Here is a 14720-nt window from a genome sequence, read left to right on the forward strand (position 1 = left end):
AATTTGAAAATGGTCATGTTGATGATCTTATGAATTGTGATTTATGTTTATGGATACAAGGTACCTCGGAGAAATTGTGAATATTATTAAAGGTTTTAAAAGTCTAGATAATTAAAAAAAACATTTACAACAATAGTTATGAAAATATAAAGTCAAAGTAAATAGAGGGATACTTTTGTAAATATGTATAGTTAGAGGTAGCTATGTGTAAATAGTTAGAATTAGTTATTTTGGTTATGTTCATCTTTGTATAAACTCAGCTCATGAAGTTCAATGAGAATATGACGAACAGATTATCATCTTCTACTACTTTCTCTTTCTAAATTCTTCGTAACAATGTTGAAATGGTATCAGTTAATAGAGCGATACTTTTGTAAATATGTATAGTTAGAGGTAGCTATGTGTAAATAGTTAGAATTAGTTATGTTCTTCTTTTTGGCTCCCAAAGCAATTCGAATTGAGAATTTCCATTGCATGTAATTCTCATTTCCAGTAAGATGAGTCGAAACAAGAAAGATACTCGGATCATTATTTTTGACATTATTGATAGAACTGTTGTTCGAAAACGAAGAAGTATTTGCATCAATAGTGTGATCTGAATTCATATTTGCTGAAGAACACGGATTGATTGGTGAACAATCACGCAATCAACAAAATTAATGAAAAAAATCGAAAATCAATTGTTGAACAAGATCAATTGATATGAATTTGAAATGAATATGGAAAATATAAGATCGAATCGATTAATGAAACAATATCAATCGATAACAGTTGAATAACGAAATAGATTGATGAACAAAATCAATCAACGGAAGAATGAAATGCGGAATAGCTCACTATATGGGCTGAAGCAAGCAAGTAGACAATGGCATATAGAGTTATGTAACAAATTGATAAGTTTTTGGTTTAAACAATCATCTCATGATCATTGTTTATTCACAAAAGGAGAAGGAATTGATTTTCTTGCACTAGTTGTATATGTGGATGATGTTTTAATAACTGGACCAAATGCAAGTAAAATACAAGAAGTTAAAGATCAATTACATGCAGCTTTTACAATAAAGGATTTGAGAGAAGCAAGCTACTTCCTTGGAGTAGAATTGTTAAAAACAGAAGAAGGACTTTATGTTAATCAAAGAAAATATATAATGGATATATTGAAGATACTGGTATGACTGGACTTAAACCTACAAAACACCAGTTATGAAAAATTTGCAATTGTGTTCAGACAAAGGAAAAATATTACAATAACCAAAAAAATACAGAATATTAATTAGAAGATTGTTATATCTAAACTTCACAAGACCAGATATCAGTTATGTTGTACAACAATTGAGTCAATTTCTTCATTCACCAATTGATATCCATTGGAAAGTTGCTCTACATGTGTTAAAATACCTTAAAGGGTGTCCTTCTAAAGGTTTATTTTTTCCAAAAGATTCATCACCTTTAACCATTATTGCTTATAGTGATTCAGACTGGGCATCATGCACTGATACTAAAAGGTCATTATCGGGATACTGTATATTTCTTGGATCTTCACTCGTATCTTGGAAGACAAAGAAACAGAAGACAGTTTCAAAATTATCTTGTGAAGCAGAGTATAGAAGTTTAGCTGCAACTGTTTGTAAACTTTTATGGATAAGCTACATCCTAAGAAATTTGAAAGTAAAATTGAAGATTCCTGTATCTCTATGGTGTGACAACAAATCAGCTATACATATCACTGAAAATCCAATCTTCCATGAACAAACTAAGCATCTCGATATTGATTGTCATCTAGTTCGAGATCAATTCAAACTTGGATTTGTTATGCCTCGACACATACCAACTAATCAACAACTCGCAGATATCTTTACAAAAGGACTTTGTAGTCAGCAATTTCAATATCTTCTCTCCAAGATGAACTTCAATGATATTCATCAATGTCCATCTTGAGGGGATGATGTGAAATTATAAAGTCAAAGTTAATAGTGGATACTTTTGTAAATATGTATAGTTAAAGGTAGTTATGTGTAAATAGTTAGAATTAGTTATTTTGGTGAATATTCATATATAATTATTTTCACTTAAGAGCTAACTTCTCAATGCTTTTTCAAAATCATTTTCTCCGCTCTGTGGAACCCAGCTGTTACAAAATCATTTCAGGTATATGAAGACTAAGAATTGAAGAACAGTGCTACCTCAACGAAGCATCGATTAAGGTAGAAGAAATGGAAGTTAGGGCTTTGCTTCTTATTTTTTTAGATCTACGTTAGAAGGTCTAATCTATGTTTTTTGTGTTTGTGAGTTTTATAGTTTTCATATGGTTGTTGTTTGTTTGAGATCAATGAAGCGTTGGTTTGAAGATTCATGTAGTTATGGAGATGGATTGGTGAAATTAATACACCAACAAAACTATTATTATGGAAAGGTCAAAATGGTAAAAATATGATTGTTTTAGCAACAGATCAAAATTATAGAAAGTAATCATTTTTTTTATCAATTTATAGCAACATACTTCAATTAAAGGGGAATTTTTGAAGTCATGTAAAAATGATTTATTGTCAACATTTTTTTTTGTTAAAAATACAACTGTTTTGGAAAGGTAAAAATTGTAAAAATGAGGTTGTTTTGACATCATGTAAAAATGGTGCAAAATAAGCGTTTTTAAAACATTTTAAAGGAATGTACTTTCATTAAGGGGTATTTGAAGTGTAACATTAAAAATTTATTTAAATGAGCAAACTTTGGTCAAAATGAGACTTTTCGTAAAAATTAAAATGGTAAAAAATGGGATTGTTTTAGCATCAGGTAAAAATTGTAGGAAATGACTATTTTCAGAAAAATTTATAGCAACATACTTCCATTAAAGGGGAATTGTGAAGTCACCTAACAAAAATTATTTTCAAGATTTTTTGTTAAAATGTGAGTGCTTTGGAAAGGTAAAAAAATGGTAAAATGATGTTTTTGGCATCATGTTAAAATCAAACCAAATAAACATTTTTTTGCAATTTATAGCAATGTAATTCCATTAACGGCCATTTTAAATGTAACACTAAAAATTGATTAAACTAAGCAAAATTTGTTCAAAAAAGGGACTGTTTTGGAAAGCTCAAAATGGAAAAATGAGGTTGTTTTAGCTCCATGTCAAAATCGAGCAAAATAGGCATTTTTAAGCAATTTGTAGCAATGTATTTCCATTAAAGGTTCATTTTAATCGTAACATTAAAAAATGATTAAAATAAGCAAACTTTTGTCAATATGGGACTGTTTTTGAAAGGTCGGTAAAATGAGGTTATTTTATTATCATGTCAAAATCGATCAAAATAAGCATTCTTTAAGCAATCTATGGCAATATACTTCCATTACAGGGCCATTTTAAATGTAACATGAAAATTTGATTAAAATAAGCAAACTTTGGTCAAAATGGGATCGAAGTTTTCGAAAGCTCAAAAATGGTAAAATGAGGTTGTTTTTGCATCATGTCATAATCGAACAAAATAAGCAATATATAACAACATACTTCCACTAAAGGGGCATTTGAAAAGTAACACTAACAATTTATTACAATGTGCAAACTTTGATTAAAAGGAGACTATTTTAGTAAGGTCAAAATGGTAAAAATGTGATTGTTTTAGCATCATGACAAAATTGTAGAAAATGATTATTTTTTGAAAATTTTATAACAACACACTTCATTAAAGGGGAATTTTGAAGTCAGGTAAAAATGATTTTTTTTTCAACACTTTTTTGTTACAATATGTATGTTTTTGAAAGATCAAAATGGTAAAATGATGTTATTTTGGCATCATGTTAAAATCGAACAAAATAAGCATTTTTAAGCAATTTATAGCAACATACTTTCATTAAAGGGTCATTTTAAATATAACATGAAAAATTGATTAAAATGAACAAACTTTGGTCAAAATAAAACTATTTTGAAAAGGTCAAAATGGTAAGATGATGTTGCATCATGTTAAATAAAGTTTTAAGGATTTTCAATTTAGAATGGTTTCTCACAATTCACAAATTTTGGCGATATGCCTCACATTGGCCCAATTTCAATGTGGACTTGGAATGTTATCCTATATCATTCTTTTACCCCACCTCCCATTTGACTCGAAAAAAGTGCCAAATTGTCGGTCTCAAACTTGGTAAATTCCTTTCTTGGGTGAAGATAATAAATAAAAGAAAGAAAAAGAATGGAAAAATGAATAAAACTCCCAAAAATATATCATTATTTATTAAGCTCAACATATTTTCATTGAAAATTTGGAGCACCCAATGTGGGGCCAATTAACTCTACAAACAAACATTATTGTATATCTCATCACTACATTAGCCTATCAGATAAACTAGGAAGCCTTCTAAAGAAATTCAAACTAGCCGGCGGCATTGGTTCCCTGAACATAGGGTGTCGCAAAAAGTAAAATCCAAGAGCCACCGCCGCCATCTTGGGTGGCACCACATATAGCACCACCGTGATCATAAGACAAATCCCAATGAACAATTTTGTAGCCCTTGGGTCCCTCCAACTCACCAAGGCTTGAACCCTTTCTCCTTGTGTTGCAAAATCACCCAACACGGTCTGGACCCGGGCAGCCAACATTCTTAACCGGTCATATCGGGCACGTATTAGCTCGGGCGGCCTTGAACTTGGAAACGAGTCGAATTCCTCGTCCAAGTCATCAGGGTCAACAGTCTCTGCTTGAGAGAGACGAATGTCCATACCTGCTGGACTTTTTGGTCGGAATTTGTAATACCAGATTCCGATCAAACAAACGTATAAGAACCCAGTTGGAACTATCAAATCTGGGTACCAAACAAGAACCAAATATAACAAATGGACTAGAACTGTTGTAACCGGATTCCTCCACCTCCTAATATTATCTAACCATTTCGCCAGTCCAACCGCCCACGCAAGCACCCCCACAATCCGAAACCAATTTGCTTTACTTTTTCGCATGCTCCAAGCATGGGAATCCGCATCTAACATGTATCTAACAACTTCTGCACCTAATGGCGGCTCTGACCTTGCCAGCCAGGCCGCCACCATTTTAGTGGCTGCGCCACGTAATGCTTCTTGTTGGGCCACTCCAAGTGGCCGCAAGTAATGCATTCGTGGCAACAAAGGCTGCCCGTACACCGCACATGTGTCGGGCAACAATGACGGGCAGGCAAATCGTACTGCTACCTCGATTTCGCCCATTTTTTTCAACCCGGTGCGTTGTAAAACTAGCAACGGGTATGAGTTGGTGTACACTTTGTTGCTTTCTAATGTGGATACCCGTATTCGAACTTTTCCGATCCGGAAATCAGGTTTTTCTTCTACCATGTCCGCAAACATGCGCCAATTGTCAAAGACTCCGATGGTGAGGACAGTACACGGGTCGTAGACTTGCCACGTGTACTGTTCGTTCCATCGGGGATCAAAACTGTCTGTTATGGTTCGGGTTCGGACCCACTTTTTTCCGTATTTTGCTACACAATAAGGATCTGTAGACCCTTTTCCGCCTCCCCGAGACTTCATCGGAAGAAGCCCACGAGCTCCGAGAATTCCAAGTTCTAAAATTCCGACAGCCGGTTTCCATAGTTGCTTTGCGGTTGGGCGAAAGTCACTACACACGTGCGCTGCCTCATCCAGCACGTGATAACCACCTTCCAAGCACATTCTTAAATGAATTCTACCACAATATGATCCTCCTGGACCACCCTCCAACGACACCCACCGAGATGCCACGTGGCGTTCATCTATTCGTTGCTCAATTGCAGCTACAGGGATCAAGACGTGTCCTAGCAGCACTGGATCATTCCCCGTTCTGTCCTCTAGGAGTAAGATCAAGCTATCTTCTAGTGGTTCCCCGGCGACGAACACCAAGTCTTCATTCCAGTGAAACGACGCCGTGTGATTGTTCATTACCCCTCTTTTTGTTCTTACGGACTGAAACCCTAGCTGTGCTTTGACTCGAACCTCCGGCGCTGTTAATGGAGGAAGATTTGAGGCAATCTGGAGGTCCTGAGCTTCCATTATTGTAACTCGAAGGTACCATAGCTTAGGCGATTGATAAACCTTTGATCTAGTGTGTGAAACGTATGGTGCGTCTGAGCTCCATGATTCCGGGAATGCGTCGTCGGCTTGAGTTCCGATCCAAACAGAGAGTTGTATGTCCCCGGAAACTTTTCCGGCGGCGTTAGGATCGTCGCCGCCTTCGAGGCGGTACCACTGCGGAGCAAGCGGACTGTCTGGTGGATCGCGAACAGGAACGTCGGAGAGATCGAAGCATACACCGCCGAGGAAATTCTCCGATTGTGCATCCCAAATTGAGATCTCGAGAGTCGAGGAATCGGCGGATTCCGGCTTGTTGTATGCGAGAGCAAATACCTGGTGCCACTCTGGGTTTGAAGGTGGCTCACCTGGTTTTGGGATCCCTGGCTTTGATCGGACGGAACTACCGATTCTTACATAGGGGCTTTCGTGCTGTGAGAGTCCACGAGCTTTGACGATCCTTACGAACAAATATTGCATCGGCTCAACCAAGTCGTACGCCGGAATTCTCTCAGATTCTCCATTTGCAGATCGTCTCGGTATCACTCGTGGCGAGTAATCTCCATTATCGGGGCGTTTCAAAACTCTAACTCGGTCGCCTCCTCCGGTTGCTACTCCAACTCTGCTTGCCTGCATTCTCCTAATTTCCGGGGGATATTCCGGATGAAATGGAGGATGAATCCCTTGGTGTTGCTGATTATGATGATTTTCCATGTGTACTGTCACCGCCGGTGGAGCTTCCTCCCCTGTAGCCATCGGCGGTGGTTGTGAATTCTCCATGACAACCTCTGTCGGAGCAGGACCTTCCATTCTTACATCCTCTTGTTGCCTCCCTTCCTGCTGCTGCTGCTGCTGTTGTGGTGGCGCCTCCTTCTCACACGGTGGCGGTTGAGAATTGTCATTATTCGGCTCCTGATCGGCGACTACTTCCAGATCATCATAGTAGTAAATCCTCAAACCAATCTCACCTCTAATCCAACTAAAAACACTCTTCTTCTCCAATTGAAAATAAATCAAACCTTCATCCCCTTTCCTGGCAAACTGACTTCCATACAACTTCACTCGCCCTAGAAAATGATTCTTCCTAGCGCTGCCATTGCTCAATCTTTTGTCATTGAACACCTCTATCTCTAACTCTTCATATTCCATCGTGCTCGGATCGGAAACCACAAATTCCAAGCTCTCATTCCATACAGGATTCAAGCTCCTTGAAATCGTCGACGTCCTCTTCTTCTGACCATCAAAATCCGCAACAACATAAGCACTTGAACTACCTAATCCGTCTTTCGGAAGCAGATCACGCGCCTCCACAACATCCACAACTAATCTCCGAACTGGCCTTGTTGGCGGCGGCTGTGGTGGCGGTGGTTGTTGCTGTTGCTGTTGCTGTTGCTCCGTCGTCATGGTGTCATCGGTGGTGGTGGGTCTTGGAAACGATAGAGAGTGCCTTTCTTGATCTTTGTTTTTTTCAAGAGGCAAAAATCATCTCTACCCACTTTTTTAATTCTCCCCTAGTGCGTTCTCTGTCTTTTATCATCTTCTTATTCTTTTTTGCGTAAAACTTACAATCTAATCGTATAAAATATGTCTTAAAACATGTATTTTTTTAATATTTTATATCCAAAATACATATTTTAAAATACCATATGTATTTTAAAATGCCAAGCAAATTTGGAATGTTTTTGCATATCTACAAAGATTTGGAAGAGAATGTTTTAGGTTGTTTAAGATTAGATTCCATACCCTCTTCAAGAAGGTTGCATTCTACTTTTTTAGTTTTAATTTTTAATTGGGTTTCGTTAAATTATATTATTTTCTAAATTTATCATTTACTTTTTGATTTAATTCATCACCACTACATATCTTTATAATCTTTAATTTTCTATACATCTATCTCACTAAAACAAGATTACCAAAATGAAAATAATTGATGATGAAAAATAAAGGTTATATTTTTATGTTTTCTGTTGGGAGGATTTTGGAATATAATATATATTTTTTGTCTTGATGATGTAGTGAAGAAGTTAAAAAAGAATTTGAGAATATGTTGCTTTTTAGCGAAACAAGTAAATTCTTGTTGTGGACATAACACATAAGCATTAGATTCTTTGTCCCAAACACACACATCATCAATCAATCTACATTCTCATTCACTCCAACTCCATTTTGTAGAAATAAAAATCACTATCTTACACCACTTGTAACCCTAATATTCTTCCAAGGCACACGATTCCACATCCCCCCTCTTCTTTTTCATGTCAAAAAAGCACCATGAAAAAGGTTTTTTTGGATAAAAAAAAGCATCCCCTTTTTCAAACCTCTTCCTTTGATCAAGGGATACTGTTCATCAATTTTCAAAACTTACCCATTAGCTGTCATTTAAATTTGTCAAGGCTCTTAGGTCAAAAAAGATTGTCTATTCCAAATGTTTCCAGAGTACCTTTAACAGAATATTAAATGTTGAGGTGGGTAAATGTCTGTTTTACCTTACACTAGATTATACTGTGGCATCTGATCCTTGTAGATAAAAAAAATAAAAAAAAAATAAAATAAATAAAAAGCATAACATTGATACTTATGTGTTTTTCTTTAAGATAACAATGATCATGAAGAATTTACCTTTTTCATTCGATTTCAAGATTACATTTTAATTAAACCGAAACATTATTTAATATATTCACAATTTACGTTACATATTTTATTCGCATAATGTTTACAAATATATTTGTCATATCATATAATTACTATTTGTCCATTTGACTGAAACTTCTGACTTACCATCACCCCTAATGAATATCATATAATTACTGTCTGTCCATTTGACTGAAACTTCTGACTTACCATCACCCCTAACGAGAACGCAAAGATTGCTGTCGCAACAATCCCTTTATTCTTTCTTATTTTCTCAATCGCAATTCTCAAATATAAATGAGCCTCTTTTTCCCAATCTTCATTAAAAACCCTTTTATCTTCCTTTCTTTCAACACCCTTTTCACCACCTTTCTTATCACTTTCATTTCTATTTGCATCTGATTTCTTGTCATCATCGTCCTCTTCGTCTGAAGACACCGGTTCCGGTTCTGATTCTAGTACTGATGATGCTGATATTGGTGCTGATGTTGGTGCGGGTTTTGCTTCTGGTTCTAGTTCTGATTCAATCTCACCGCCATGTTTAATTTCTTGATGTTGCGGTTCTATTTTTTTCGGAACACTAATATATAAAATCTCGCCATCGAGCTTCCCGGTGATTTTGTCCACATCAGCATTTGTTGGCAACTCAAAACGTTGCTCGAATCGTTTGTATTTGTTCTCTCTATCTTGCCTTTCTCCACTAACCACTATATGAGTCTTGTTATCGGCTTGAAGCTTTAACTCCTGCCTCTTGAAACCTACAATTAAAAATAATAATAATAAGTAATAACAATAGAAATATGAAATATTTGTAAAGTTTTTGAAATAAATTTGTGATGAAAGTTTAATATACCGGGAAGATCGACAAGGAGGTAATGGTATGTTGAGTCTTCAGTCCATGCGGAAGGAGGGACAAATTCTTCGAATGTTAAACTACTTGAGCTTTTATTGTCACCAAAAGGTGTTGTTCTTCCTGGGAGATATGCCATTGATAATGAAGTTTTTTTTAAGTGAAATATCAAGAATAGATGTTTAGTTTTTGTTTTATAATTGAGAAATTGACAGGGAATATATATAGAAGATGATGAGAATTGATACATTGTTCTTTGATTTTAAGAGATGGTAAACTTTTCTTGCAAGTTTTATTCATTTTTATTCCAAACTTTAGCCTTTGGGCACAGATTTGGTCTTTTTTTTGTTATTATTTGTGTTCTTTTTGTGGGTTTCATCTTCATTTAGTCAAAGAAAAGGCCTATACCTTGCTTTTCTTTGTGTTCGAAAGCCCCTTTTTGTGAGTCCTTTCACACTGATTGACCCAAAGTTTTGTTGATTTCAGCCCACGTATAAACAATAATGGTGAATTTATATGTGGTTTCATTGGAATTAAAAGAAAACTTGGCATTTAAACATTTTGGTAAATAAATAAATAGTGCTAGAATGTCAATATGCAGGCTTTGCGGTGTGGTATGCGGTTCTAGACCGCGGCCGCGCCACGTGGGACAGAAACACCGCCCCTAGGGTGCGGTTTTGGACGGTCGAGACCGCACTGCGGCCTTTGAGGACCGCGTTCGCTGATTGGCTGCCACTTTTTGACCGTTCAAAGATTCTTGTGAACGGATTTTTTCTTTTTTTTTTTTGTTTTGTTTTTTTTTTTTTTTTAACCTTTTACTCCATCTATATATACATATGTTATTACTTTTACATTTACACAACCTTTAAACACATATAAATACAACCATTTCATCCAATTTTCTTTGAAAAATGTCATCTTCCAAACGACCTAACAAAGAAAAAACACCAGTCAGAAATACCAACACCCCAGTACCTTCGTTTGATCAACCGGTATTCTCACCTCCGTATTACCACTACGGCGGTATGTATCCGTATTTTCCACAACGACCAGGGCAACCACAACCACAAACACCACCACTACCACAACCCGACCCGGATTTTAATCCATTTGATTTTTTGTCCCAACCCGAGTTTGTGCAACAAACACAAACACAACCAGAAACGGTTGTTTCTGATTCTGAACCGGAATTCGTTACAGAAACTCAGCCCACTCGAGCAGCGACTAAAAGAAAAGAGAAGGCGGAGGCTAAATGTTGGGAACCTTTGGAAGCGTTGGTGTTGGCACAATCTTGGATCGATATTTCAGAAGACGCGTCGGTTGGAAAAGACCAAAAGCATGACCGCTTTTGGATTCGCGTTTTACACAGGTTCCATAAAGGAATGAACCGTGGAGAATACCGTTCAAAACATCAAGTGTACTCCAAATAGGGGAAGATGAACAAGGAAATCATGTTGTTTAATGACTTGTGGAACAACATGAAACGTCAATGGAAAAGTGGAGAAAGCGATGAAGTCATTTTGAAGAAAGCGTTAAAAGTGTATCAAAAAGAAAATCTGAAGGCTTTCAAGTTTCTGGAAGTTTGACATTTTTTGAAAGATAACAGGAAATGGCTGAGTAGCAAAACATTTGACCAACATATCGACAGTGGGTCAAAACGCAGCAAAACATCTGAGTCCGACCACACTACATCAGATGTTCGTGTTCAGTTTGATCTGAACGAAGATGAACTTGTTCCAGTTTCACCACCTTCCCGACCATTGGGAAGAGACAAATCAAAAAGCAAAGGCAAAGGCAAAGCGTCGGATTCAGATGATTTGAAAGAAATGGGAACCGACATGAAGGATATAAAAGAGAGAATGGACAAGATTTTAAAAATTGCTTCTGAAAGAGAGCTTCGAAAACAAAGGGAGAGCGACATGCGAATACTAGCAATGGACACGTCGAATATGACCGGGGCCGAGCTTGAAGTGGTTTTGGCGATGAAAGAGGAAGTGAAAAACCGTTACGTGAATCGTGGCTAATTTCTAGTTTTTTTTTTTTTTTCAAGTTTTTAATGGTTTCTTGTGTGTTTTTTTTTAAGTTGTTGGTTTTTTGTTTCTACTTTGTCTTTCTAAATTTTTAGGTTTTTATTTTATTTTTTAAATTAAGTAATGTATGATATTTGTATTTTTAATTAATGAATTATTATGTTTTTAAAATTATGTTTTTTTATTAAAAAATAAGTTTTATTAAATTAAAATAGTTAAAAAAAAAAAAAAAAAAAAAAAAAATCTAAAACTGTGGCACCACACCCTTGGTGTGGCAAGAAACCACACTTAAATGGTAAAATATGATGTGGCGCTTACGTGGTGAGGGAGTGAGTGCGGTTTCAGTGGCACCACTCCCTCCAACCGATTTTTGTGCATGTAATTGTACACTCGCATCCTGTTGAACTTATTGATCAAAAATTGAGATAACAACTAAAATGGATAACAAAACGAATACGTTATACGATACACAGTACCTATTAGACTATTTTTGTGTATTGTTGTGCAATAGTGGAATTCAAATGTTGTTACATTTATTTACATTTATGGTCCCTCGACTATAATATGAGAGTCAAATTGAACCCGAGACTTTTATATTTAAGCCATTTTACCTTAATCTCCGTCTTGACTTTTAACGACTCAAATTTGAAAGTCAAGCCTGTTACCCAACTCAAAACAAACTAAAAGCTCATTAGAAACTCTATTACCAATTTGTTGTGCCAAATAGTGTAAGCAAAAAATAATTAGGATGCATTTGTTAATTTTTCTTGACAATTTCATCCTAATTAGGTTCCGTTGTTTCTCACAACATTTGTTATATTTGTATAGTTTAGAGATGCACATAGGCTTTTTTCGGTTTTTTTTAAAAACCGGTTTTGTCTAAATCAGTTTCGTTATAATCAAGGTTCTAAAAAGCTCGTCATGGCTCTGCCATGGCACGCCATGACTTCGAGGCTTGCATGTGCCGCCAAGCTTTGCCAAAACGCCGTCTTGACCCATATATGTGTATAAAAATGAATAATAGTAGAAAATACATATAAAAATATGAATTATACACAAAATTGTCGCCTTAAGTCACGCCTTACAAACGACGTGACTCACCAAGGCTCGGAAAAGTTTGAGGCTTGACATTGCCGCCGAATCACGCCTTACGTTATTTAGAACCTTGGTTATAATCCATCTGTTTTTAATAATCAGTTTTGTTTAAAATGGTTTTTCTAACTCAATTTAACTTCCTATCTAGTTTTTTATTTTTATTCAAACTTATTCATAATAGATTGTTTCATTTTAGTTGAACCGGTAATCAAAAACCAGGTCAATTATTAAAAAGCCAATTTTTGAAATGTGCACCTCTAGTATAGTTAGGCCATTTAGTTTGTATTTAACCATGTGATAGCTTTGGCCATTGTGACATCCTCATTTTTACGGTCATAAAAGACCGATTTGTTTATGTTTTATTTTAAAAATCAAAGTAACTTTTTAAAGTAAAGTGTCGCGGAATTTGTTCCTAGAAAACATGATAAACATATTATCAAAGCATTTGCGAAATAATGTATTTTGTTTATATTAAAACTTTTGGATGTCATTGTCAATACAGAATATCACAACTAGGAATTTGAAGCCTTGTAAGCATTGAACAAAGATAACAAATGTAAACCAACAATGGGAAAGCATGTAAGATGCTTATTCATTAACAACAAAATCTCAATCAAACACATCATACATGCACTGCAAATAGCCAACAAACAATTGGAAACCCAAAAAAAAATCCTTGTTTGAGTCCATTTTTGGATTAGGATTTCCTTATTGGGCCCAATGGACCAATAAGCTTCCAATTGGACTATCTTGGGTTTAGAACTTTTGAATGGGATCTATTTGGACCCAATTTCATTTATTTTAACATTTTGGGTCATATTGGGCCTAGAATGAAATAAAATACCTTAATGGACCTTATTGGGCGATAATTAACCTAATTAGCCCTATTGGGCCATAAAAATCATTTCTTGATTTATTTTGGGCCAACAGTTATCTAAATTATCTATGATTTGAACTTAGCCATTTAAGGGCCCAATTCTTTCCTTTTCCCTCTCCAAATCTCGGCCTAAGCCCAAATGAAAGGAGGAGTTGACTTCTCATGGCCACCTCATTTTTACATAATGGTCTTCCATGCAACTTATCCCATGTCTCCATGTACACATCACCTCAAGACCTCTCTCTTTCTCTCGGCCGAAACAACACCAACACACACACTTCACTCAAAAATCTCGCAAAGAAACTCTCTCCATTCCTCTCCAAAATTTTCGAGATCTAGGGAGCTTTCAAGGAAATTATCCCACAAATTCTTCATATAAGGTAAGATCATGCTTGGATCTATGATCTAGATTCTTTGTTTTATCAAAAATCTCTTCCTAACCCATGCAAAATCATGATCACTCTCTTAGAAACCCTCTAAGTTTGAAATCAACAAAGGAGGGCTTGATTAGGCCAAAAGTAACATCAAACTCCTCCCAACATTCTTCAAAACCGAAATCACAACTCAAGGTGAGTTTCATACCCCTGCCTTTTCGGTTTTTATGAGTTTTATGGGAGAGAATACAAGAAAATGTGTAGATCTATGTGTAAATGTATGTTATGTGTGATTTGATGCATGTATGTGTGTGTTATCATGTGTTTTGGGATGAATATGTTATAAAAAAGTGTGTAAAAACCGAGATCTAAGACATAAGAAAGGAAATAACCATAACTTAAGCTATTATATACTAATCAAGTCAAGAAAAATAGTTTATAAGGTTAGAATGAACATACTTGAACATGAGAACCATTTTTGGGCCTAAATTGTCAAAAATGCAAACTTAGGGTAAAAATCAACAAGTCACGGTTTCTGGAAGGTTAAAAGGGGCCAAAACAGTTTCCATAAATATTTTCCTGATTTTTAGAAATTTCTAAGGACTTAAAATGTAAAATTTTAACCTAATGGGCTAATTTTGGGCTTTTCGGCCCAATAAGCCTCAAAATGCAAAAATTTTACAAGTTGAAGGGCTGGAAATGAAATTTTCTGTAAAACAGGGAGTAATTAGCATAATAGAATGTTTATAAGGTTCAAAAATGATTTTCATTATCAAAAAGGACTAAAAATGCAAATTTTTTAGATTTTGTGCCAAAAATGTAAAAGTTGTGAAAA

The 14720-nt window shown here is 35.7% G+C and overlaps 2 protein-coding genes across 2 annotated transcripts; both read right to left on the reverse strand.

The window, feature by feature from the left end:
- Positions 1 to 4197: 4197 nt before the first annotated feature.
- On the reverse strand, positions 4198 to 7575 carry QKY (C2 calcium/lipid-binding plant phosphoribosyltransferase family protein). Its single transcript, XM_078991573.1, has one exon. The coding sequence runs from the start codon at positions 7430 to 7432 to the stop codon at positions 4316 to 4318; it is 3117 nt and encodes a 1038-aa protein (XP_078847699.1). The 5' UTR covers positions 7433 to 7575; the 3' UTR covers positions 4198 to 4315.
- A 1054-nt stretch (positions 7576 to 8629) lies between these two features.
- On the reverse strand, positions 8630 to 9721 carry LOC145043039 (uncharacterized). Its single transcript, XM_078991574.1, has 2 exons — positions 9513 to 9721; positions 8630 to 9417 (listed from the first exon to the last, which is right to left on the reverse strand). The coding sequence occupies exons 1-2, from the start codon at positions 9646 to 9648 to the stop codon at positions 8825 to 8827; spliced, it is 729 nt and encodes a 242-aa protein (XP_078847700.1). The 5' UTR covers positions 9649 to 9721; the 3' UTR covers positions 8630 to 8824.
- Positions 9722 to 14720: the final 4999 nt, after the last annotated feature.

This window comes from Lactuca saligna, chromosome 4 (assembly GCF_052625555.1).
Source record: "Lactuca saligna cultivar CGN05327 chromosome 4, ASM5262555v1, whole genome shotgun sequence".
NCBI lineage: Eukaryota > Viridiplantae > Streptophyta > Magnoliopsida > Asterales > Asteraceae > Lactuca > Lactuca saligna.

Coding starts and splice junctions, on each gene's coding strand:
- QKY (XM_078991573.1), bottom strand. CDS start 7,432: ATGACGACGGAGCAACAGCAACAGCAACAGCAACAACCACCGCCACCA.
- LOC145043039 (XM_078991574.1), bottom strand. CDS start 9,648: ATGGCATATCTCCCAGGAAGAACAACACCTTTTGGTGACAATAAAAGC. Junction 9,418..9,512: donor CCTCCTTGTCGATCTTCCCG/GTATATTAAACT, acceptor TTTTAATTGTAG/GTTTCAAGAGGCAGGAGTTA.